Below are 21,137 nucleotides of genomic sequence, written 5' to 3' on the forward strand. Positions count from 1 at the left end.
AATGGTTTCTTTGCCGAGTGCTGAGCCCTGGCTCTCGGCAAAAATTCAAATTTTACCGAGTACCAGTCCCTAGGCATTCGGCAAAGCCGGCGTCAAATGTTGACGGCAGTTATTTTTTTGCCGAATGCGGGCTTGTCACTCGGCAAAGACTTTGCCGAGTGTCGATTTTTGGCACTCGGCAAAGAAATTTTTGCCGATAAAATCTTTGCCGAGAGACCTTTGCCGAGTGCGGAACTCGGCAAAGCCTTTGCTGAGTGCTTGGCTGGCTTTGTCGAGTGCCCCCAGCACTCGGCAAAGAGGGCGTCTGCAGTGGTGACGTGGGGAGGCCTGTGCCTGTGTCTAGGTGTATGCTGGGCCGTTGACGTCCCTTTGACTAGTGCATGTTGCAATAGTATGTTTTGAGTGTTTCAGATGTGCTAGAGGTATATTGCAAGTGTTTTATCTGGATGTTGCAAAAGTAGATCGGGATATTGCATATATATACATGTTGCAAGCATATGTTTCGAGTATTTTCATGACTTCCATATGTATGTTTGCAAGTGTTTCATCTGAATACTACATATGTTTGCAGTGGTTTTCAAATATTTTTAAGCGTTTTTGCAAGTGTTTACGCTTGTATCAAGTGTTTCATCTGTTTTTTATATTGTAACTGTCTATATATTTGAAAAGTAGATAGTATTAACGTAGGATACACGTGGGAAAGAGCCTGACGGCGCGGCGACATCCCGGACGACGCGGGCCACTTGAGCCCGATACGCTAGGAGCTCATTCCCTGTCGGGGCGGACGTCCGGGCGCTATAAAAAAACAGTCTGCGAGGCCTCCGATGGATGCATCATATCATATTGCTCGCCCATGAGGATTGAGGACCGTCAAAAGGAGCTCGCAGTGCCGTGGGTCGATGACGTCATCGTGATCTATAAATGCCCAGGTGTGCGATGAGGGTGAGCCTACACACAAGTGCACGAGCTAACCAACCCTCCGCTACCACTAGGGCCGATTCCACTCTGCACGACCTCGTGCTGGTGGTAGTGGCCAGTTCCTTCTTCCTCCAGCTCCTCATATTCCTTGTTTGACACATACATACATTTAATAAATTTGTTGTTGGTGCAAATTGGGTTCGAGTTCGGCTATGGCTTCTTTGACGATGAGTTCGGCGGCTTCAGCTATTATTAGTCTGTCATTCGTGATTCTATCATTCTGTCAAGGTACTGTAATTGGCAATGGTGGATTGTTCTTTCTTGCTGAGTTTGAGCTTTGAGTCATATCGATCGCTGGCTTACGTACGGATGCATGGTTTGCGCATGCATGCTTATGCAGGGGCGGTGGGCGGGATCACGTTCACGTTCACCAACCGGTGCGGCGGCACGGTGTGGCCGGGGGTGCTGGCCAACTCCGGGAGCTCGGCGCTGCAGACGACGGGGTTCGAGCTGGGGCCCGGCGAGACGCGGTCGCTGACGGCGCCGTCGGGGTGGTCGGGCCGGTTCTGGGCGCGCACGGGGTGCGCGTTCGACGCCGCGTCGGGCAAGGGCGCGTGCGCCACGGGGGACTGCGGGTCGGGCGAGGTGGAGTGCCGCGGCAGGGGCGCGGCCCCGCCGGCGACGCTGGCGGAGTTCACGCTGGGCGGCGGCGGCAGCAAGGACTACTACGACGTGAGCCTGGTGGACGGCTACAACCTGCCCATGGTGGTGGAGGCGGCGGCGCCGGGCTGCTCCATCACGGGCTGCCTGGTGGACCTCAACGAGCGGTGCCCCGCGGAGCTCCGCGCCGGCGGCGGGCAGGCGCAGGCCTGCCGCAGTGCGTGCGAGGCGTTCGGTACGCCCGAGTACTGCTGCAGCGGCCAGTTCGGCAACCCGGACACGTGCCGCCCCTCGGTGTACTCGCAGATGTTCAAGGCGGCGTGCCCGCGCTCCTACAGCTACGCCTACGACGACGCCACCTCCACCTTCACCTGCACCGGCACCGACTACTCCATCACCTTCTGCCCGCCTCGCGCCGGCACGCCCAACAGGTAGCCTTCTTTGCGTGTGCACCGACTCCAATCCTTTTGGTTTTGGTTTCAGTTTCGCTGCACAACGAAACCTTTCTAGCCAAATGCCTATTATCTACCGAATCCCAGCTGGAAATTCAAATACTTGACGCAACAACAGTTTTGACTTTTGAGGGGAGTTTTGTTTTGCAATGGGGATATTTATGGCGTGCGTGGCACAAGCTCATAGTAGCTGACACAGTGACACTGACACTGACACTGACGGACATAATGGCCGGAGAGTATGATATGAGCATCTCCCGGATTGCTTAGAAAAATACATTTTTTTTGACAAAAAAAGAAGAAGCATCAAACTGGGATGGAGAAAGGAGGCGCTTTAAATTGTTCGCCTTGCATCTTTTGCTGCCACCGCCTTTGTTCCTTGCCCACCTTGTATGGTCACCGGTCGCCTCGCTAGTGGCGGTTGAGTTAAAAGCTGCCCCTGCCTAGTTGGCAATGGCACAGCAAGCCATGGATAGCGCGAGAAAAGCTTGGAATCTCAGTCACTGCTGACTGATCTGTGTTTTGTTTATGAGAATGCTACTCTACTAGACATGATTGAACTGAATCGTTCTGATCAGAGCCATGCATGGTGGCCCGACATTTCTGTTGTGCAGCCAGAAGGCGACCAAGGATCCCTTGCCGACGCCCAAGGACGTGCAGCTCGATGGCGACTCGTGGCTGGCCAGCCTGGCCACCGGCGAGATGGATGCCGCGACGTCGACGGCGGCGGCGTCGTTGCTCCTCCAGGCCGCATTAGCAGCGGCCGCAGTCGTTGTCTTGCTTGTTGGATGACCGGATGGATTGCGTGGCAAGACGGCGGCTCTTTGATCGGCAGCGGGAGCGGCCGGAGTTGTTGCTTTCGGATTTAAAAACACGATTGATTGGAGCAGCTAGGATGAGGACGGCGAAGCATATATTCTTCAGCCTTTTGCATTGTGGATAGAGAGGTTGTTTGTTGGCAAGATGGCGGTTATAGCTTCTAGTTCTAGCGCTAGAGATGCAAGCGGCTAGCCCACGAAAACCCGCATATAGATTCAATTTTGTGTGCGTTGCCATGAACAACCCACAAAATTAAGCCTATACGATGTACGGGTCCCTGAGCTGGTCCACTTACATCCCTATCTAGCGCTAGTGTGCTACCGTGATCCGGTCGGTCAACAAGAACGCTCTGCATTCATTTATTTTCCCATCAGTCAGTCTCAGCAAAACACGTCACTCAAGTTCCTTTTTGTGTATACATTGTTTTTTTTACTTCTTTTTGTAATCTTTCTTGTCACATGCAGTATGCTAAGAGCTATAGTAGTAAATATTCAGCACGTTCTATCGTCATGATTTTGTGTTTTACTTACCTTCCTGAAAGTTTGAGATATGAACGACGGCAATTCCTTTTGACATTCCTTGGCATTTGTTTGGCTCACTTCTTATGCTTTACTTCCAATACCAAGAGTGAGGTAGCACCGTATCAGTGTGACAACCAGGATTTTCATGTTTTCAAACACAGAATCTCTTTAAAAAGGAGTGAGACTTGATCGATAATGTTATTAGGGTGATCACCACGATTCATTACATATATGGGGAGTCAACAGGAAAAAACGGCCGCAGATTATTCGGATGGCCCACAGAGATATGGCATCGGATTGAAAAAAAAGGGTGAATAATTGCATGCTCATAAACCTCAAAGAAATGAGAGATGGCCCACTAATAACCATTTTTTCACATAATACTGACAGCATAAGTAAGGAGCTGTTTGGATCTCCTCCTCTAAACTTTAGAGCTCTAAAAATTTTAGAGCACTTTAGCTCACTTTTGAGGTCTAAAGCTCTAATTTGATGTGGGCTAAAGTTTAGAGCTAACTTTAGAACATATGTTTGGAGCTTTGCTCTAAAGTTTAGAAAAGAGGATCCAAAACCGGGTGAAACAGTTTAATCCTGGTCGAGTTCTCATTAAGAAGGTACAAGATGAGTACACAACGGATTTTGCTTGAACTGAAAGTTGCAAAGAGGGAGGACAACCTAAGCTACAACAAATACCGTTGGATTCTAAACAATACGACAAACTTTCTGTTCTGGAACACACAAAAGAGCTTCATATTTTTTAATAAAGAGAGAAAAACGAAAAAAAAGTAATCCATTACAAAGTAACCACCTTACCCCGCAGTATTCGTGGACGATAAATTCAGAACAGGAGTCTCCATCATTCAGAACTGTGAACCCAGTGGATAACGACCCGGGTAGGGTAGATGGTGATCCTCTCGACTGAACGTGATCATGCGCTTTATAGACTAGAGTCGTGTGCATGCTCTTTTTTCATGCTCTTTTTTATAGGGTTTTTTGGATGGAGTTTTTAATGAGATGCACACGCTAGGAGCCACTTATCTCATAATCTTTCATCTTTAGCCTCTTCTTCCAAGCTTGAATAGGTGCAAATTTGTAGGAGGGGCTTAGAAGGGGCTCTATGGTCCGAGCAGCGGTAGTGGGGGCTCGAGCCCACCCCGCCCCGATGCTGGATCCGCCCCTGCGCGTAGGTTGCGAAGGGTGATCCTCATGACTAGAGTTCGAGTTTTTTTTTGCATCTTTGTCTAGTACGAGCTCTATTAGGTCATGTTGTATTATACGACCCAATAGTTATGGGGCAACTGTTTTTTTAGCAACACCACCTCTTTATTTAACCAGGAGGATTGTACATATTACACATATATCAGGTGATGCTTTTTTTCCACGGGGTTTTTCGGATGGAGTTTTTAATGAGACGCACACGCGTAGGTTGCGAGGGGCGATCCTCGTGACTAGAGTTCGAGTTCTTTTTGCATCTCATCTAGTACGAGATCTATTAGGTCATGTTGTACCATACAACCAATAGTTAAGGGGCTACTGTTTTTAGCAACACCACCTCTTTATTTAAATAGGAGCATTGTACATATTACATACACCATCAGGTGGATTCAAGAACCACATGCTGCCCCCTACCTTGGCATGGATCGAGCTACAAGCTATTCTATGAGCACCGGTGTTTGAGTCCCTATGCTGATGTACAGACTCGACACTACTAAATGTTGTCTTCCTCACATTGATCCTCCGGATAATCTATCCGTAGACACCGAGACCACCTTGTCGGGTGCTCTTTACCACATTCAGACAGTAACTAGCCAATCTGATACTATCAGCTCGTAAGTCTGAAGCTAGAGCCATCCCTTCTCTGCACGCGATGGACTCCATCACCTGATCCGAAGGATGAACACCGAGGCACCCATAAAACGCACATCCTCGTCTCTCGCTATTGCTGCCGCCGATGCCATAGATACATTCTTGGACAAAGCTGCATCAACATTGATTTGAATGACACCTGTGAGGGGTGCGATCCATGCCAGCCGTCGTTCGCGCACACGATCCTGTGGCCACTGTACATGCGCCTCCTCTCCTAATTTTGACACAAGCTTATCCACAAAATAATGCGTCGATAGAGAACTTTGATATACATTCTCATGAATCGCCTTCCGCCGTGCATACCAAATAGCCCACAACATGATTGCCACTCTAACGACGTCTTCTTGTGGTAAGATCTCTGTCATGATAGCCAGCCAAGACTTAGCATCATTCTCCAAAAATCCACTCAGGAGCTCCACTGTCCCTTCCTTCTTGAGCGCCCAAATGCATCTCGCCATATTACATTCTAGCAGAGAGTGTCTCCACGAGTCCTCCGTTCCACAAAAGAAGCAATTAAAGCCCTAGTTTGGTTTTTGGCTAATCGATGAAACCTAAGTATTAACCTTTGTCATGAGTGTTGATGTGAGCAAGATTGGTACATACCAAGTAATGGAGCAAGTGATGAAGTCCATGGAGATGATAATGGACATGTGATGATGGTGATCAAGCTCCAACTTGGAAAAGAAGAAAGGGAAAACAAAAATCCTATGGAGACCAAGACAAAGGTATAAATAGGATTTTGTTTTGGCACTCAAGACACCATAGAGGGTGTGAGTGTATTTAGGATCGATAGCCATACTATTAAGAGGGAAAATCTTGGTTAAAATGGTTGTCGAAGTGCTGCTAGGTGAAGTTGATCATGCATATGCATTAGGACCTAGTGTGCTATCTTTTAACCCTTGAAAAATTGTTTGAAAAATGCAAACACGTGTGCACATGGGTTGTACACTTTGTGGTTAGCAACTTGGAGGCAAGGGTGGAAATGGTGAAGTGTTAGAAAATGAAAAGGAGGTGAGGAGAGGGACTGAACCTTGAGTCACGGTTGGACCAGACCTAGGGGGCAGAGTCCGGCCACTCTTCCTTAGACTCGGCCAGTCACCTTGGCTGGACTAGACCCGACGCTTGAGCGCTACCGGACGTAGCGCACTGAGTCTGGTCGTGGCTCAGCTGCTACAGGTCCGTGGCTAGGTGACTCTGGACCCTGGTCAGAGAGTCCGGTCGAATGGGCGCACAAGGCAAGGGATGATGTGGCGCGTCCAGGTGGTCCGAACCTGCATTGTTGGGGTCCGATCGCCTCGGGCGGACCGAGTCCAGAGGCAATTGTGGCCTCTGAATGCTTACTGGACGCATCCGGACCTTGTGGAGTGTCAGTCCAGATGGCGTGATCTGAGTCCGGTTCAGAGTCAGTATCTGTGTGCGCGCGTGAAGGGGACCGGGCCCTCCCGGCTAAGTCCGGTCTGGTCCCTTGAGTGGCGCAAGTGTTGTTACCGTTGAGATCCAATGTCCGCGGTTGAACGAAGGGACAGGTGGCACTCATCTGTGAACCAGACCTTCCTTGTAGGTGGTCCGAACCTAGGGTCCAGAGGTCCTGAGAGCATAACGGTTAGTGGAGCTTGTGTAGCTCTATAAATAGAAGAGGGCTGGCTCAAGCTCACTCTCTTACACATTTTCATCAGTGATACATCTTGTGAACTAAAGCAAACACCTCCCACTCATCTCCTCTCTTGATTCATCATCATAGTGAGATTTGGAGTGATCCGAAGTGCATTTGCTTGAGTAATTGCATCTAGTGGCACTTGGGGATTGTTTGAGCTACGGTTTTCTTGTTACTCTTGGTGGTTGGCGCCACTTAGATGGCTTGGAGCAGCTTGTGGTGATTGGCATGAGTTGGAGCTTGTTCATGGTCATCCCGATCGTGATTGTGAGGGGTTCTTGACCTTTTCCCGACGGAGAGCCAAAAGATACTCCAGTGGATTGCTCGTGTCATTGAGTTACCCTCACTTTGAGTAGGTTCTTGCAGCGCCCTAGTGAAGGGCTTGGCGTGGTGCCAATTAGCTCATGAACCACCAAGTGAACAGTCGACACAACGGGGACTAGCGTGCCGATAAGCACGTGAACCTCAGGATAAAAATTGTGTGTCGTTTGTCCCTTGGTATTCACTTGGATTTCATTGATTGATTGATCATCTCTCTTGCCACGGTGGTATAATCACCTCACTCTCTCTTGTATTATTTTATTACATACTTGGTGTAGCTTGAGTAGAGGTAGTTTGTTAGTTGTTTATCTTTGTAGTTAGCTCAACTAGAGTAGAATAGCAACTTAGCCTTGTTGGTGTGCTTAAAGATTATAAAGAACTAGAATTGTGGTATAGGTAGCTTGCAACCCTTGTAGAACTAGAGCAACATTGTATTTCACCATTTAGGTTACTAACCATTTGGTCTAGTGTATTTGTAGAGATTTTTTATAGGCTATTCACCCCCCTCTAGCCATTTAGGACCTTTCAAGTAGGTGCTGCATTGTGCCATCTTCCTATGGTGAAGTACGTCTCCGGTCGGTAGCTAGTGCTTTGCTAATCTCTAGAGAAAAATGTGGATTTTCGAGGAAGCTTTCACCTTCCACAATGACATTCATTCCCTCACATCGGCTCGATGATCTGACCGATCTGCATTATTCCTCATGGCCGCATCGATGAACCAACATATAATACACCGAGCATACCGATAGAAGTTGCCCCATTTGTCAAAGTGCCAAGCCCATAAATCCTCCTGCCTTCTCGTACGTAGAGGGATATTAGCAATCCTCCTGCCCTCTAGCATGTCACTTTTCTATGCCGCTTCATCTTGATTGATTAGTTCACTGATGAACTAGGGTGGGTTTGGTTTAGCCAACCTGATAGGGTATCACAAATTTTCTGATGGTAGCCAATTCGTCATCCAGATTGCCGTCTTTTCTCCTGTGCCTATGCGTTTTATCAAGCCCTCCTTTAGCACTTTGTGTCCATCAGCAATGGACCTCCATATATGCGACGGGAAGGAACCACGATTGGCCTCCAAAAAATCCTACCTCCCTAGATAGTAAACAACTTTTAGAACCCTAGCACTCAGGGAGTTCGATTCTTGTAATATTCTCCAAGCTTGCTTCGCTAGCCAAGCTAGAATAACTAGCTCCATGTCTCAAAAGCCCAGGACACTAATAGATTTAGGCTTGATCATCTGGTCCTAGGCCACCCAAGATGTCTTTCTCTCGCTATACTTATAGCCCCACCAAAAATTCCTCATCAAGCTGGTCAAATGCTCGCAAAGACCCTTTGGTAGTCTGAAACAAGACAGAATAGGATGGAACAGCCTTTGCCACTCCTTTTATTAAGATCTCCTTCCCGCCCATAGACAAGCATGTACTATTCCAGCCATCCCTCAACCCTGCTCCACACCTAGTCCTTCAAATATTTCCCTCAACCCTGCTCCACACCCGGCCCTTCAAATATTTAAAGGCACTGTTTGTAGCAGTCCTAATGTGTGAAGACATACCAAGATATTTTCACTCAAAGCCTCATTATAAACCTCCAACTCGTTCTTGATAACATGACATATTTGCTGCCTGACGCCTTTTGCAAAGTGTATGGATGATTTCTCCATATTGATCCTTTGTCCCGATGCTGAGCAACACGATTGTAAGACCCATTTCATCAACAAAGAATTCTCCCGATTTGCTCAAAAAACAGTAGGCTATCATCTACAAAGAGAAGGTGGCTCACCATCAAAGCCGACGGTGCCATCGTAATACACTCGAGCACTAATGACGGAATTCTTGATTTTAATAGGCATGAGAGGTTCTCTGCTACTAGAAGGAACAAGTAGGAAGAAATTGGATCTCCTTGTCATATGCCGAGTGTCGGACTAAAACTTTCAAGTTTGTCAATGTTAAGTAGAACTAAAAATGAAACTAACCTGACAAACCTCATGATTGTGTCCACCCAATGATGATGGAAACCAAGCTGGCACATTATCATATCGAGATACTCCTATTCAACTCGATCATATGCCTTCCTCATGTCCAGCTTCAGAGCACAACATCTTAGATTACTTGCTCGTTTTCGCTTCATAAAATGTACGCACTCATAAGCGGAGATGATATTGTCCGTGATGAGGTGACTAGGGACAAAGGCCGATTGCTCCTCAGAAATAATTCTAGACAAAAAAATCTTCAACCTATTCGCCAACACCTTAGATACAATTTATATATAACATTGCACATGCTAATGGGTCAAAATAGACCAATTTCCTCCGGACTAGCCACTTTTGGGATCAGAACGATCAGAGTTTTGTTGATGCTCATTGGCTTCTTGTAGGATCTCTAGTTGGCCTAGAGGAGGGGTGAATAGGCCTATCAAAACAAATACTCAAACTTTTATCAAATTCACCCTGCGGCACTGCCGCTTTAGAGGACGACACTGCTGGACCAAAACAGCGGCACTGCCGCACCTATAGACAACTTTGAGTCATAGTTCAAAATCAGTAAATGGAAACTTAGATCAGAGAAATTTCTCAGCTTACTGCAGGTATGATGGTCATAGATCAAGACCTAGAATGAGTAGGAACACCCCACACAAGTAGATCGACTAGAAACCCTAGAAATCACCTCAACCAACAATATGAAATGCAAGTAATGTAAATCAAGCACAAGTGACATAATGATTTATCCCATGGTTCGGCTCACCACCAAGGCTTGCCTACCTCTATGTTGTTGAGGTTAGCCACTAAGGCTTAGGGCTTTTCAACCCTTCCTCGTTCTCAAGTCAAGAGACCTAACTCTTGGGATGAGGGGTGAGTTTACTTGCTTCAAGAGCTGGTTACAAACCTCCTGTGACTGCCACACAAGTTGGCAAGCTCCATAAGCAACGCTCTAGCCGGCTAGGAACCAAGCTCTAAGAGTAACAAACACAACCACCGGCCAAAACATGAACCAAGTGCTCTTTTGAGTTGGGGAATCAATGGAGCTGCTCTCTAATCGAGTTTTGGACCCTTTTCTCTCAAGGATTGATGGGGAAATCAATGGATTTGCTTGAGGGCTCAAGGTCAACAATGGAGGGAGAGAGAAAGAGGCTCCTTTCTGTTTTGGACGAGCTAGAGTGAGGAAGAAGAGGTAGAGAGCCGTTGGGGAGGAAGGGGAAGGGTATAAATACCCTCCAGCCCCCAATAGTCACTTAAGTCGTGGCAGTGCCTCTCTTTAAGTGCGACAGTGTCACACCACGCAAGACAACAAGGGTAAGAGTGAAGTGTAGACTGTCTTGCCTGTGAATCTGAGGATGCATGTGTATGTTTGAGCACTTGGTAGCATATATTAGGTTAAGCATTGTGTCCCTCTTTATAGTATGACTTTTTCTATACTTAAATTCAAAATATAAAAGAATTTAAACCTCCTTTGAGTTTAAAGTCATCTACATTTATAATTGGGGCTCCTCTGTTTCATGTAGCATTTTCTATACTTAAATTCAAAATATAAAAGAATTTAAACCTCCTTTGAGTTTAAAGTCATCTACATTTATAATTGGGGCTCCTCTGTTTCATGTAGCATCCTCGAACATGAATTCTCTGCTTATCATCTCGATAAATCTCATTAGTTCTCTGATTGCGTGGTCATTATCACCAAAACCCACAATTAGGGCTTGATTGCACTTTCAATCTCCCCATTTTTTGTGATTGATGACAACCCAATTAGAGCTTATAAAAGATATGAAATAAATACTGAGATTTTCGAGCCATGGGTGTAGAGCCTCCCCCTAAGTATGTGAATAGAGAATTGAATTCTCAAATTAGCATAAGAAGCCAAGATTCACATTTTAGTGAAAGTGATGGGGCTCCCCCTACATCCATGCTCCTATGGGGTGCTGCATACTATGTCAGGTATGTAAAACATGATGTAAATAACAATTTATGCATAACATGGTTTGCTGTTTGCAGCTGGGTGCGACACTACCGCACCAGAGTGTGGCTCTACCGCATTTGCTATAACAACACAGATTAGAACAGACACCACACATCATGTAATACATATAAAGATATACATTCTAGCACAATTGTATCACAAGCAACAACATAGATTAATATATGTCCATATCCCACACATATATAAAGTACTTAAGTAGCATTATTACATAAATGAGAGAATTCCTTATTTGACACCAGACAAATGACCCGTTCCTTTTTTGGCCCTCAAAAAATTTTCGTTCCCTATTTGACACCGAGTTCAACTTTCATTCCTTATACGACACTCCGTTGGGTTTGACATCCGTGAACCGTTAACTGCCACGTGAAAAAACGATTTTGCCCCTGTGGGCCCCACCACCTTCTCCCTCCTCTCTTCCCTTTCTGGCGGAGGAGGCAAGGGATGGCAGTGCCGTTCGCTGGTGGAGGATGCAGGGAGTGGCGGCGCTGCTCGCTGATGGAGGAGGCAGGGGAGGGCAACGCGGCTTGTTGGTGGATGAGGCAGGGGAGGGCAGCACTGCTCGCTGGCGGAGGAGCTCGGGCTGAGGTCGACGGAGGTCATGGCGGGGAGGAGCTCAGGCGGAGGTCGGCGCCGGCCATGGAGGGGAGGAGCTCAGGCGAAGGTCGGCACCAGCCATGGCGCAGTTTAGGATGGGCTCTCGCGGCGCAGGATGCGAGCGCGGTCGGAGCTCGCGTGGCTGGTGCAGCCATGGCTCCCTCCCGCGAGGAGTTCATGCGGGGAGCTCTCGCGCGCCGGTGGCTGGCGCGGGGCTGGCTGAGGGCGGCGCGCCGGCTCCACCAAATTGCGGCGCGGCGCGGCGGCCCGAGCTCCCACGCTGCCATGGCGGGACGGAGCGCGAGGTCGGGAGGGAGGGCATGACCTCGAGGAGGACAGTGCGCGGCAGGCCGGGGCGAGCACGTCGGGGGCCATCGCGGCTATGGCCGGGGAGAACTCGTTGAGGGCCGTCGCGGCCATGGCCGGGGCGAGCTCGTCGAGGGCGGGGAGCGGCGTGGCCATGACTGTATGTGGGGAAGAAAGGGAGGAGAGGAGGGAGGTGGGGCCCATAGGGGCAAAATTGTCTTTTCATGTGGCAGTTAATGGTTCACGGATGTCAAACCCAACGGAGTGTCGTATAAGGAACAAAAGTTGAACTCGATGTCAAATAGGGAACGGAATTTTTTTGAGGGCCAAGAAAGGAACAGGTCATTTGTCTGATGTCAAATAAGGAATTCTCTCTACATAAATAGAGTTTCTAATGGACTCTCAAACTCTCACCTGACGAAGACTACTCTAAACGGATACGAACATGACTCTAGCTGCAGCAACCTCCTCTCCATGGCGTCGAAAAAGTTATTGACCCCTCTAATTTTCTCCCCCTTTGGCATAAAGCACCAAAAAGAGAAGAAAAGAAGAAAGACCAACACTCACTCCTCATCCTCTTGGATGGTGTCCCAATAGACATCATCTCTTGAACTCCTTTTGAGCTCTTCTAACAAATATCTTCACCTTCTCTTGAACTTGGTACTTGTCATGTAAGAAAAATACCCAAGTGAAACAGGAATAGTCATCAACAATAACAAGACCATATTTGTTATCCCCGATACTTAGGTAGGCGACTGGTCCAAAGAGATCCATATGTATTAGCTCCAATGATTGCTTGGTGGTCATGATGGTCTTTGGTGGGTGAGGTACGCCAACTTGCTTTCCGGCTTGACAAGCACTACAAATTCTATCTTTCTCAAAGTGAACATTTGTTAGTCCAAGGACGTGTTCATCTTTTAGAAGTTTGGTCAAGTTCCTCATCCCAACATAAGCTAGTCGGCGATGCCAAAGCCAACCCATGCTAGATTTTGCCACTAAATAAGTCTCAAACTTAGCTTTACTTTTATTGAAATCAACTAAGTAAAGCTTGTTCTTTAATCGACCCATAAAGATAATAGAGGAATCCTCCCTTCTAAAGACTTCCATACCCTTATCCATAAAGAGACAATTGTAGCCCATCTCACACAATTGAGAAACGGACAACAAGTTGTAACTTAATGAATCAACATGTAATACATTTGTAATTAAATGCTCAAGGATTATAGCAACTTTACCGAGACCAATCACATCCCCCTTTGAATTGTCTCCAAAGACAATATTTTCATTTGAGTGCATCATCAGGGAATATGATGAGAACATACTCCTTTCTCCGGTCATGTGATTTGTACATCCGCTATTAAGCACCCAACTTGATCCACCGGAGGAGTATGCCTACAAAATAAGTTTAGTTGCTAGGTTTAGGTCCCCAATTTGACTTGGAGCATTGCATGTTAGTCACAAGAAACTTAGGAACCCAAATAGAAGTATTCCTATATATGTTGGTTTCCTTTCCAACATATTTGGCAACCACTTTTCCACTACTGTTGTTCTTCAAAACAAAACATAATGTCAAGCTTTGTCGAGATGCATAGGTCTTTGGTTGATATGTATTCTTGTTCTTGTTGCCCCACATTGATTCCTTAGGCTTCTAGAAAACATGTTTCTGCTGGAACACCTTCTTCTTGGGCTTAGTTTGATCAAGAACAGAATTGGTAGCCTTCCCATTTTTGCAGAGCGCGCCACTACCGCCCTTCACTGTGGCACTACTGCTGTGCGGCAGTGCCACGATCTGTGCAGGCTGATCTATACCAATTTTGTCATTCCTCTCAAACTGCACACACTCATAGCCATTCACTATCCTTCTTCCATTTGTCTTGGCTCCTTTTGTGTGGCCAAGCCCATGCTTGATTGAGGGATGCCTTCCTTGCTTAAATTGCGGCCCTTTTGATTCATCATTCTTCTTGTCATTGAATTGGGTCACACTCATCCACCCTTTTCCAATGATTTCATTGAGCCTAGCAATCTCCTTTCTCATAGCCTCCATGTTTACAAGGTTAGTAGAATAGGCATTCAAATCAAGATTAAAATATTTTCCGCGACCTTGACAAGTGGAGGAAGTAGAGGTTTCTTTTGCCTTAGAGAGATGTGAGTTGCTGTCCCAAAGAATGCCATATTGCATCTCAAGTTCTTTGTGCTTTTCATCCAAGTCACAATACTTTTTTCTTGAGAGCTTTATTTGCTTTCTTTGTGATATCATGGCCCTCTTGCTCTTTGATCAAGGTCTTGTGCAAGGATTCTACCTCACTTTTCTCTAATGCAAGAGCTTCTTTGTTAGTAATGTAGAGATCCTCTTGTTGGATAAGAGTCTCTTCTCTAGATTCTAGCTCGGCTTGAACACTCTCTAGATCCTCCATTAGCTTAGTGATGAATAATTTGGTCTTTCCATCCAAATTTTAAGTTATCTTGTTTATTTCTTTATCACTAGATTCATCATCACTAGAGCTATCACTAATATCACTACAGAGATATCACTAGGAGGTGGAGGAGATTTGGCCTTTGATTTAGATTTTACCTTCTCACACTTTGCCAAGAGACAAATGTGAGAGGAGTAGTAGTCATCATCGGACATGTTGTTGAAGAGCCTTGGTGTAGGGGATGACTTGTGAATGGCAACGGTTGTAATCTTCTCATCCTCTTCACTCGTGCTCTCTTTAGTTGAGTCCCATTCATGCCCAATGTGAGCCTCTCCCATGTTCTTCTTGCTCTTCCTCCGGTCGGCCTTGTCCTCTTTCTTGTATTTGTTGTCCTTGATCTCATATGGACAATTGGCAATGAAGTGATCGGTACTACCACAATTGTAGCATGTCCTCTTTTTCTTGTTTGGAAAGTTTCTCTTCACTACCTTATAGCCTTGCTTTTTAGCCCCTTGTGAAACCTCTTCATAAAGAGAGCAACATCATCAATCTTCTCATATTGATCATCATCATTTTCACTTTCACTTGAAGATGATATAGTCTCTACTCTTTCTTGAACTTGCTTGCTTGCTTTGGGCTTGCTAGTTGAAGCTTGTTGGTTGATCTTGGACTTGCTTGTAGAGCCTTGCTTGCTTGATTTGTTGGCCTTGAGAGCTACATCTTTGATCTTGATGCCCTCTAGCTTTGCTTGCAATTCTCTAAGTTTATTCCTCTCATTTGCTTCTTCTCTTTGAATGTCAAAGGTCAAGATCCTCCCAAGTACATCATTTGGTGTGAAGTACTCAAACTTCTTCTTGTCTCTAATTAGAGTGACTATGGTCTCATTTCTAGGTGAATAAGCTTCCAACATAATTTTGACAACTTTATGATCATCGAGCTCATCACAACCATAGCCTCTAATCTTGCCCACCATTGTCATCAACCTATCAAACATCTCTTGTGGCCCCTCTCCATCCAAGATTACAAACCGGTTGAGCTTTGACATCAACAAGTCAATTCTTGCCTTTCTCACTTTATCAACCCCTTCATGTGCTAGGTGTAAAGTGTCCCATATTTGCTTGGCAACATCAACTCCAATCATTCTATTGTACTCATCACCATTCAAGGCACTAAGCAAAACACTTATGGCTTGACCATTGAGGTGAATGATTCTCATCTCTTCTAGTGTTGGGTTCTTGGGATCAACCGATGGCTCAAATCCATTGTAAACAATCTCCCAAATGCCGGGGTGAAGACCTATAAGATAGGCCCTCATCAAGTGCTTTCACTTAGCAAAGTTAGTCCCATTGAAATGAGGTAACTTGCCCATGGGCACATTGATGAAAGACCTCCGATCATGGTTAGTCATAGGAATATAAGAATAGTTAAAGGATATGGTGGCATATTTATTGTTGTTGGCTTTGCCCTTTCCTTTCTTCTCCTTCTTGTTCCCCTTCGACACTTGGTATGACTCATCATCATCTCCATCTTCGGAACTACTTGATATGCTTGATGATGTACTTGTTGCCTTCTCTTCTTCTTCCTAGCTTCTCTTCTTTTTCTTCTTTCTTCTCGCTTGAGCCTTCTTTCTTCTTTTCTTTGCTTCTTGTCCTCTAACCGTTGTTCCTTCTTCTCTCTTGCTTCTCTTTTTAGCTTTCTTGCCTCCTTCCTTCTTCTTCTCTCATTCTCATTGAGAGCTCTTTCGGCATCGGTAGCCTCAGGATGTGGTAGCATGGTGTTGCTTGTTGTCAACATGCTCAGCTTGCTTTTGTCCGTGTCGACATCCACCCGCTTCATACCACTAGTTCCTCCTCTAGGCTCCATACCTCACACGGTGAAGCGTATATGAGGTAACCTGCTCTGATACCACTTGTAGGATCTCTAGTTGGCCTAGAGGGGGTGAATAGGCCTGTCAAAATAAACACTCAAACTTTTATCAAATTCACCCTACGACACTGCCCCTCTGGAGGACGGCACTACCAGACTAGAATAGTGGCACTACCGCACCTGCAGACAACTTCAAGTCACAGTTCAAAATCAGTGAATGGAAACTTAGATTGGAGAAATCAGTGCTGCACTACGGCAGTGCCTCTCTTTAAGTGTGGCAGTGCCGCACCACGCAAGACAACAAAGGTAAAAGTGAAGTGTAGACTGTCTTGGCTGTGAATCTAAGGATGCATGTGTATGTTTGAGCACTTGGTAGCACAAATTAGCTTAAGCATTGTTTCCCCCTTTATATTACGTCTTTTCCTATACTCAAATTCAAAATATAAAAGAATTTAAACCTTCTTTGAGTTTGAAGCCATCTACATTTGTAATTGGGGGCTCCTCCATTTCGTGTAGCATTCTTGAACATGAATTCCCTGCTTGTCATCTCGATAAATCTCATTAGTTCTCTAATTGTGTGGTCATTATCACCAAAACCCACAATTAGGGCTTGATTACACTTTCACTCCTCCTCACCATTAAGAAGCTTCAGCACCATGGCTGTAACTTCCTTGCTACAAAGCTCCCAATGTCATTGAAAGAAGTGCGCCGAAAAACCATTGGGACCTTGTGCTTTTGTCGAAAACATTTGGAACAAAGCACCCTTTAGCTCCCCCCTCCTTGTAGGGATAAAGTAGGGTCCTATTCATTTTAGTTGTTACCTTAATTGGAGCAGTGGATAGCACCTCTTTCATATTATCCAATCCCTCAGAAGCAAACAAATTGCTATAGAAATTGGTGACAATTGCACAAAGCTCAAGATCAGCCTCGGTAAACTACCCATCTGGCTTCCTTAGTTGTGAAATCTTATTTCTGCTTCTTCTCCCGCTCGCCCTCAGGTGGAAGAACCGGGTGTTCTTGTCTCCAGCTATCAACCACAAGGCTCGAGATCCCTGCCTCCACATAATTTCCTCACTGTGGTTAAGCTCTTGAATTCACTCAACCAACATCAGTTCATGCTAGGAAGGGCCCAATCATCCTAGATCTGACTGCATCTCCTCTAGTTTCTTGTTTAATTTCTAGAGCTCATGTCGCACTTGACCAAAGGTTATGCGCTCCCAATCAGACAAGTGCCTAGACACACCTTTTAGCTTCTCCTATAGCTCTCTCAGTGATTTGGCCTCGCCTTCTCATTGCTAGGAGTCCACTAGCATGCCTAAAAAATCTAGGTGTGTCTCCTGCATTTGTTCATACATGAACCATTTACACTGCCATTGCTGGTGAGCCACCGATCTCCACTCTAAGAGAATCGGCCTATGGTCTGAAGCAGCAGTTGCTAGATGCTAAACTTTTGCCTAACAAAATCTGCTGCACCAATCTGTGGTGGTGAGAACGCAGTCCAAACAGACATGAAAGTACAAGCCTCCCACCACGTTCTTTTTGAAGGTCCAACTACTACCCTCAATGTCGAGGTCATTGAGGCCACATACATCCACCATCTCTCAGAAGCCCTCAATTTGAGCTCTGCTCCTTTCTTGAATGCCTATGTGCTCTAATTGATGTAAAACTCATTAAAATCACCAATGCAAACCCATGGCAGTGGGGATGATGATTTAATAAATTTAAGCAAACTCCACATCTTGTGTCGCTCGCTTAGTTGCACCTCCCCATACACACATGTAAACCTCTAGGGTTCTCTATCATCCTCTGTAAGAATAACATCAATGTGATACTATGAGTATGGTAACAGTTCCACTCGCACATATTATTCCAAAAAATCTCTAGACCGCCACTGTGGCCTATACTACTTATAGCAATTGAAAGATCAAAACCTAAGGTGTTTTTAAATTTTCCATACGCTACTTGTGCACTTGGTCTCCTGAGCACATAGCACGGATGAAGCAAAACACCTCACCAATTCGTGAAGCTCTTTCACTGTCATGGCGTTGCTGAGGTTGCGATAGTTCTAGCTTAGGCAACTCATTGAGCTCGGTGGCACTCCTCGAGGGTGCCTGCCCCTGCTTTTGTGCTTGCCTTTGTAAGGAAAATGGACCACGGCCCATTAAATTTAAGATTTTGGTGTTTGATGATCAACAAGACCAAATTGGACTAACGCATTTGTGAGTGATTATTTTGTAGTCTAATACGGTGCAAACGTGACTTGGACAAAGGCGATAAGATGATCCGATGATAAAAACATTAAGCAAGACCTTAGAAGCATAATGGAAGACCTAAAATATAAAGCAAAGTCTAAGCATGGAGAATGGAACCAAGCCGGACGCAAAGGTCGCGAAGAAATGAAGCAATGGGAGCAGTTTAGGAGCTTCGTACCCTATGAATAGTGATAGTCTAGACATTGTGAATAGTTGAAAGGTCCAAATAGCTCGAGGGGGGGTGAATAGCCTAATAAAAAATTTTATAAATCACTAGAGCAATTAGTTAGTCAACTAAGAGGCAAAGCTTTTTGCTCTAGCTCTACAATGTGTTGCAAACCACCTATACCACAGTTCTAGTTCACTATGATCTCTATGCCACACACAAGACTAAGTCTCTACTCACTAAACTAGTTGAGCTAGCTAGGAACTAATTACAACTAACTAAGCTACTCAACTAGAGCTACCACTACATAAGTAAACAAGAATGTAAATACAAGAGAGTGGTAGTGAGTTATATCGATCGTGGCAAGAGACAATCAATGAATACCAAGTAAAATCCATGGAGACAACTGACACACAATTTTCTCCCGAGGTTCACGTGCTTGCCGGTATGCTAGTCCCCATTGTGTCGACCGTTCACTTGGTAGTTCATGAGCTAATAGGCACCACACCTAGCCCAACACTTGGGCACCGCAAGAACCTACACAAATAAGGGTATTCAATAACACGAGCAATCCACTAGAGTACCTTTTGTGATCTACCACAGGGAAAGGTGAAGAACCCCTCACAATCTCGATTGGGATGGCCACTAATAATCACCAACTTATGCCAATCACCACAACCCACTCCAAACCATCTAGGTATCGGCAAACACCAAGAGTAACAAGGAAACCACAACTTCAACGATCCACAAGTGCCACTAGATGCAATCACTCAAGCAAATGCACTTTGGATCACTCCCAACTCACTTGGATGATAAATCAATCAAGAGAATTAGTGGGAGGGCTTTAGCTTAGCTCATAAGGATGTATGGATGATCAAAATGTTCAAGGGAGTGAGCTATAGCCAGCCAAGTTCTATTTATAGAGCCCTAAGGGTTCACTAGCCATTATGCAGTTAGGGACCGTCCGAACTCTGGACCAGGTCCAAACCCTTGGTCCAGACCAAAGAGCACCGGTCTGGTTCCCCTTCTTGGTGAATCAGCGCGCGCCACGGCTTCCAACGTTGCTTTGGACCGAGCAACTAGACTGAGGGTCTAGACCAACCGCAACCATGGGCCGAACGCGTCCAGAGAGCTCTAGAATGCCTCCAAAACAACCAGACCAAGTCCAAACCCAAGGTCCAGACCAATGACCAGAGGGTCTGGTTCATTTTGGTTGGTCTTTGTTTGAGACAAATAATTCTTTGGACTGTCGGCATTGGTTCAGACCATGGTCTAGACCGAGTCTAGTTCATCGCCAACCGCCGTGTAGGCGAGGGGGTCCAGCCGAACTGAGCGCTAATGGTCTGGTTGCCCCTATGTGCCTAGGTCCAAACGCAGGCACATAGTGCCACACCCCTATGGTATGGTTCTGGACTCATCTCCGATGGTCTGTACCAACCAGGCCCTAGGGTCTGGAGCCCTTAAACACCTCCTTTTCATCTCCAATCACTTCAGCCTTGCTTCAAGTTGCTAACCACAAAGTGTATCACCATAATGCATGTCTTTTAGTTTATAAAGCATTTTAAATGGTTAATTGTTAGCTCACTAGGTCCTAATGCATATGCAAGATCAATCTCACCTAGTGGCACTCGATAACTGTTTTAACCATGATTTTCCCCGCTTCATAGTACGGTAATCTATGTTAAATCCAATCACACCCTTTGTGGTGTCTTGATTGGCAAAACAAAAATCCTATCAATACCTTTGCCTTGATCTCCATGGATTTTTGTTTTTCTCTTTCTTCTTTTCCAAGTTGGAGCACTTGATTTTCACTTTGTCCATCTCCATCACCATGGACTCCATCATCTAGCTCCACACTTGGTGTGTACCAACCTATCTTACATAACACTTATGACAAAGGTGAGTACACTTGGGTTTCATCAATTATCCAAAACCAAAATAGGGCTTTCAATAGTGTCAGTCTCGTTGCTAGGGTATGCTCTAGAGAGCTTCGGACCCTATGAATAGTGACAGTCCAGATCATCCATGAGCTTGGTCTGGAGGTGTCTAGATATGTTCTAGAGAGCACGCATGGCTCGAGACTGAGTCCGATCTGGAGCTTAGGACCATTGACTGTCCGATCTAGAGGTTTGGCCCCACTGTTAGCCTCATAGTGCACGCAACGATCAACTTCAAATGGTCACGTGTCAGTGACCATTGGAGGGAACTAGACCAAGGAAGCATGGTCTAGAACCCACCAAGAGTCTGGTCTGGAGGTGTGTAGAAAAGCCCTCCAAGGGGACCAATGACTCTATTTGGTTGGGGGGCTTATATATACTCCCATGGCTGGCAAAATTGATGGTGTGAGAGACCAAGGAATT

The 21,137-nt window shown here is 45.8% G+C and overlaps 2 protein-coding genes across 2 annotated transcripts in view; one reads left to right on the forward strand and one right to left on the reverse strand.

Annotated features, from left to right (window-relative positions):
* The first annotated feature begins 847 nt into the window (after positions 1 to 847).
* Positions 848 to 3,368, forward strand: LOC136546658 (thaumatin-like protein 1). Its single transcript, XM_066538623.1, has 3 exons — positions 848 to 1,206; positions 1,319 to 2,009; positions 2,645 to 3,368. The coding sequence occupies exons 1-3, from the start codon at positions 1,131 to 1,133 to the stop codon at positions 2,820 to 2,822; spliced, it is 945 nt and encodes a 314-aa protein (XP_066394720.1). The 5' UTR covers positions 848 to 1,130; the 3' UTR covers positions 2,823 to 3,368.
* Positions 3,369 to 13,727: 10,359 nt separating this feature from the next.
* The window catches only part of LOC136544282 (uncharacterized), a 50,712-nt gene continuing 43,302 nt past the window's right edge, over positions 13,728 to 21,137 (reverse strand). The window contains exon 4 of the mRNA XM_066536499.1: positions 13,728 to 13,882. Within this exon, the coding sequence (XP_066392596.1) occupies positions 13,728 to 13,882 (155 nt within the window). The remainder of the gene's footprint in view (positions 13,883 to 21,137) is intronic.

The sequence above is a fragment of the Miscanthus floridulus genome, chromosome 3, assembly GCF_019320115.1.
Source record: "Miscanthus floridulus cultivar M001 chromosome 3, ASM1932011v1, whole genome shotgun sequence".
Classification (NCBI taxonomy): domain Eukaryota; kingdom Viridiplantae; phylum Streptophyta; class Magnoliopsida; order Poales; family Poaceae; genus Miscanthus; species Miscanthus floridulus.

Excerpts from the sequence above, each read along its gene's own strand:
- LOC136546658 (XM_066538623.1), top strand. The coding sequence starts at position 1,131 with ATGGCTTCTTTGACGATGAGTTCGGCGGCTTCAGCTATTATTAGTCTG. Across the intron at positions 1,207-1,318 it reads GATTCTATCATTCTGTCAAG|GGGCGGTGGGCGGGATCACG; the intron begins GTACTGTAATTG and ends ATGCTTATGCAG. Across the intron at positions 2,010-2,644 it reads CGCGCCGGCACGCCCAACAG|CCAGAAGGCGACCAAGGATC; the intron begins GTAGCCTTCTTT and ends TCTGTTGTGCAG.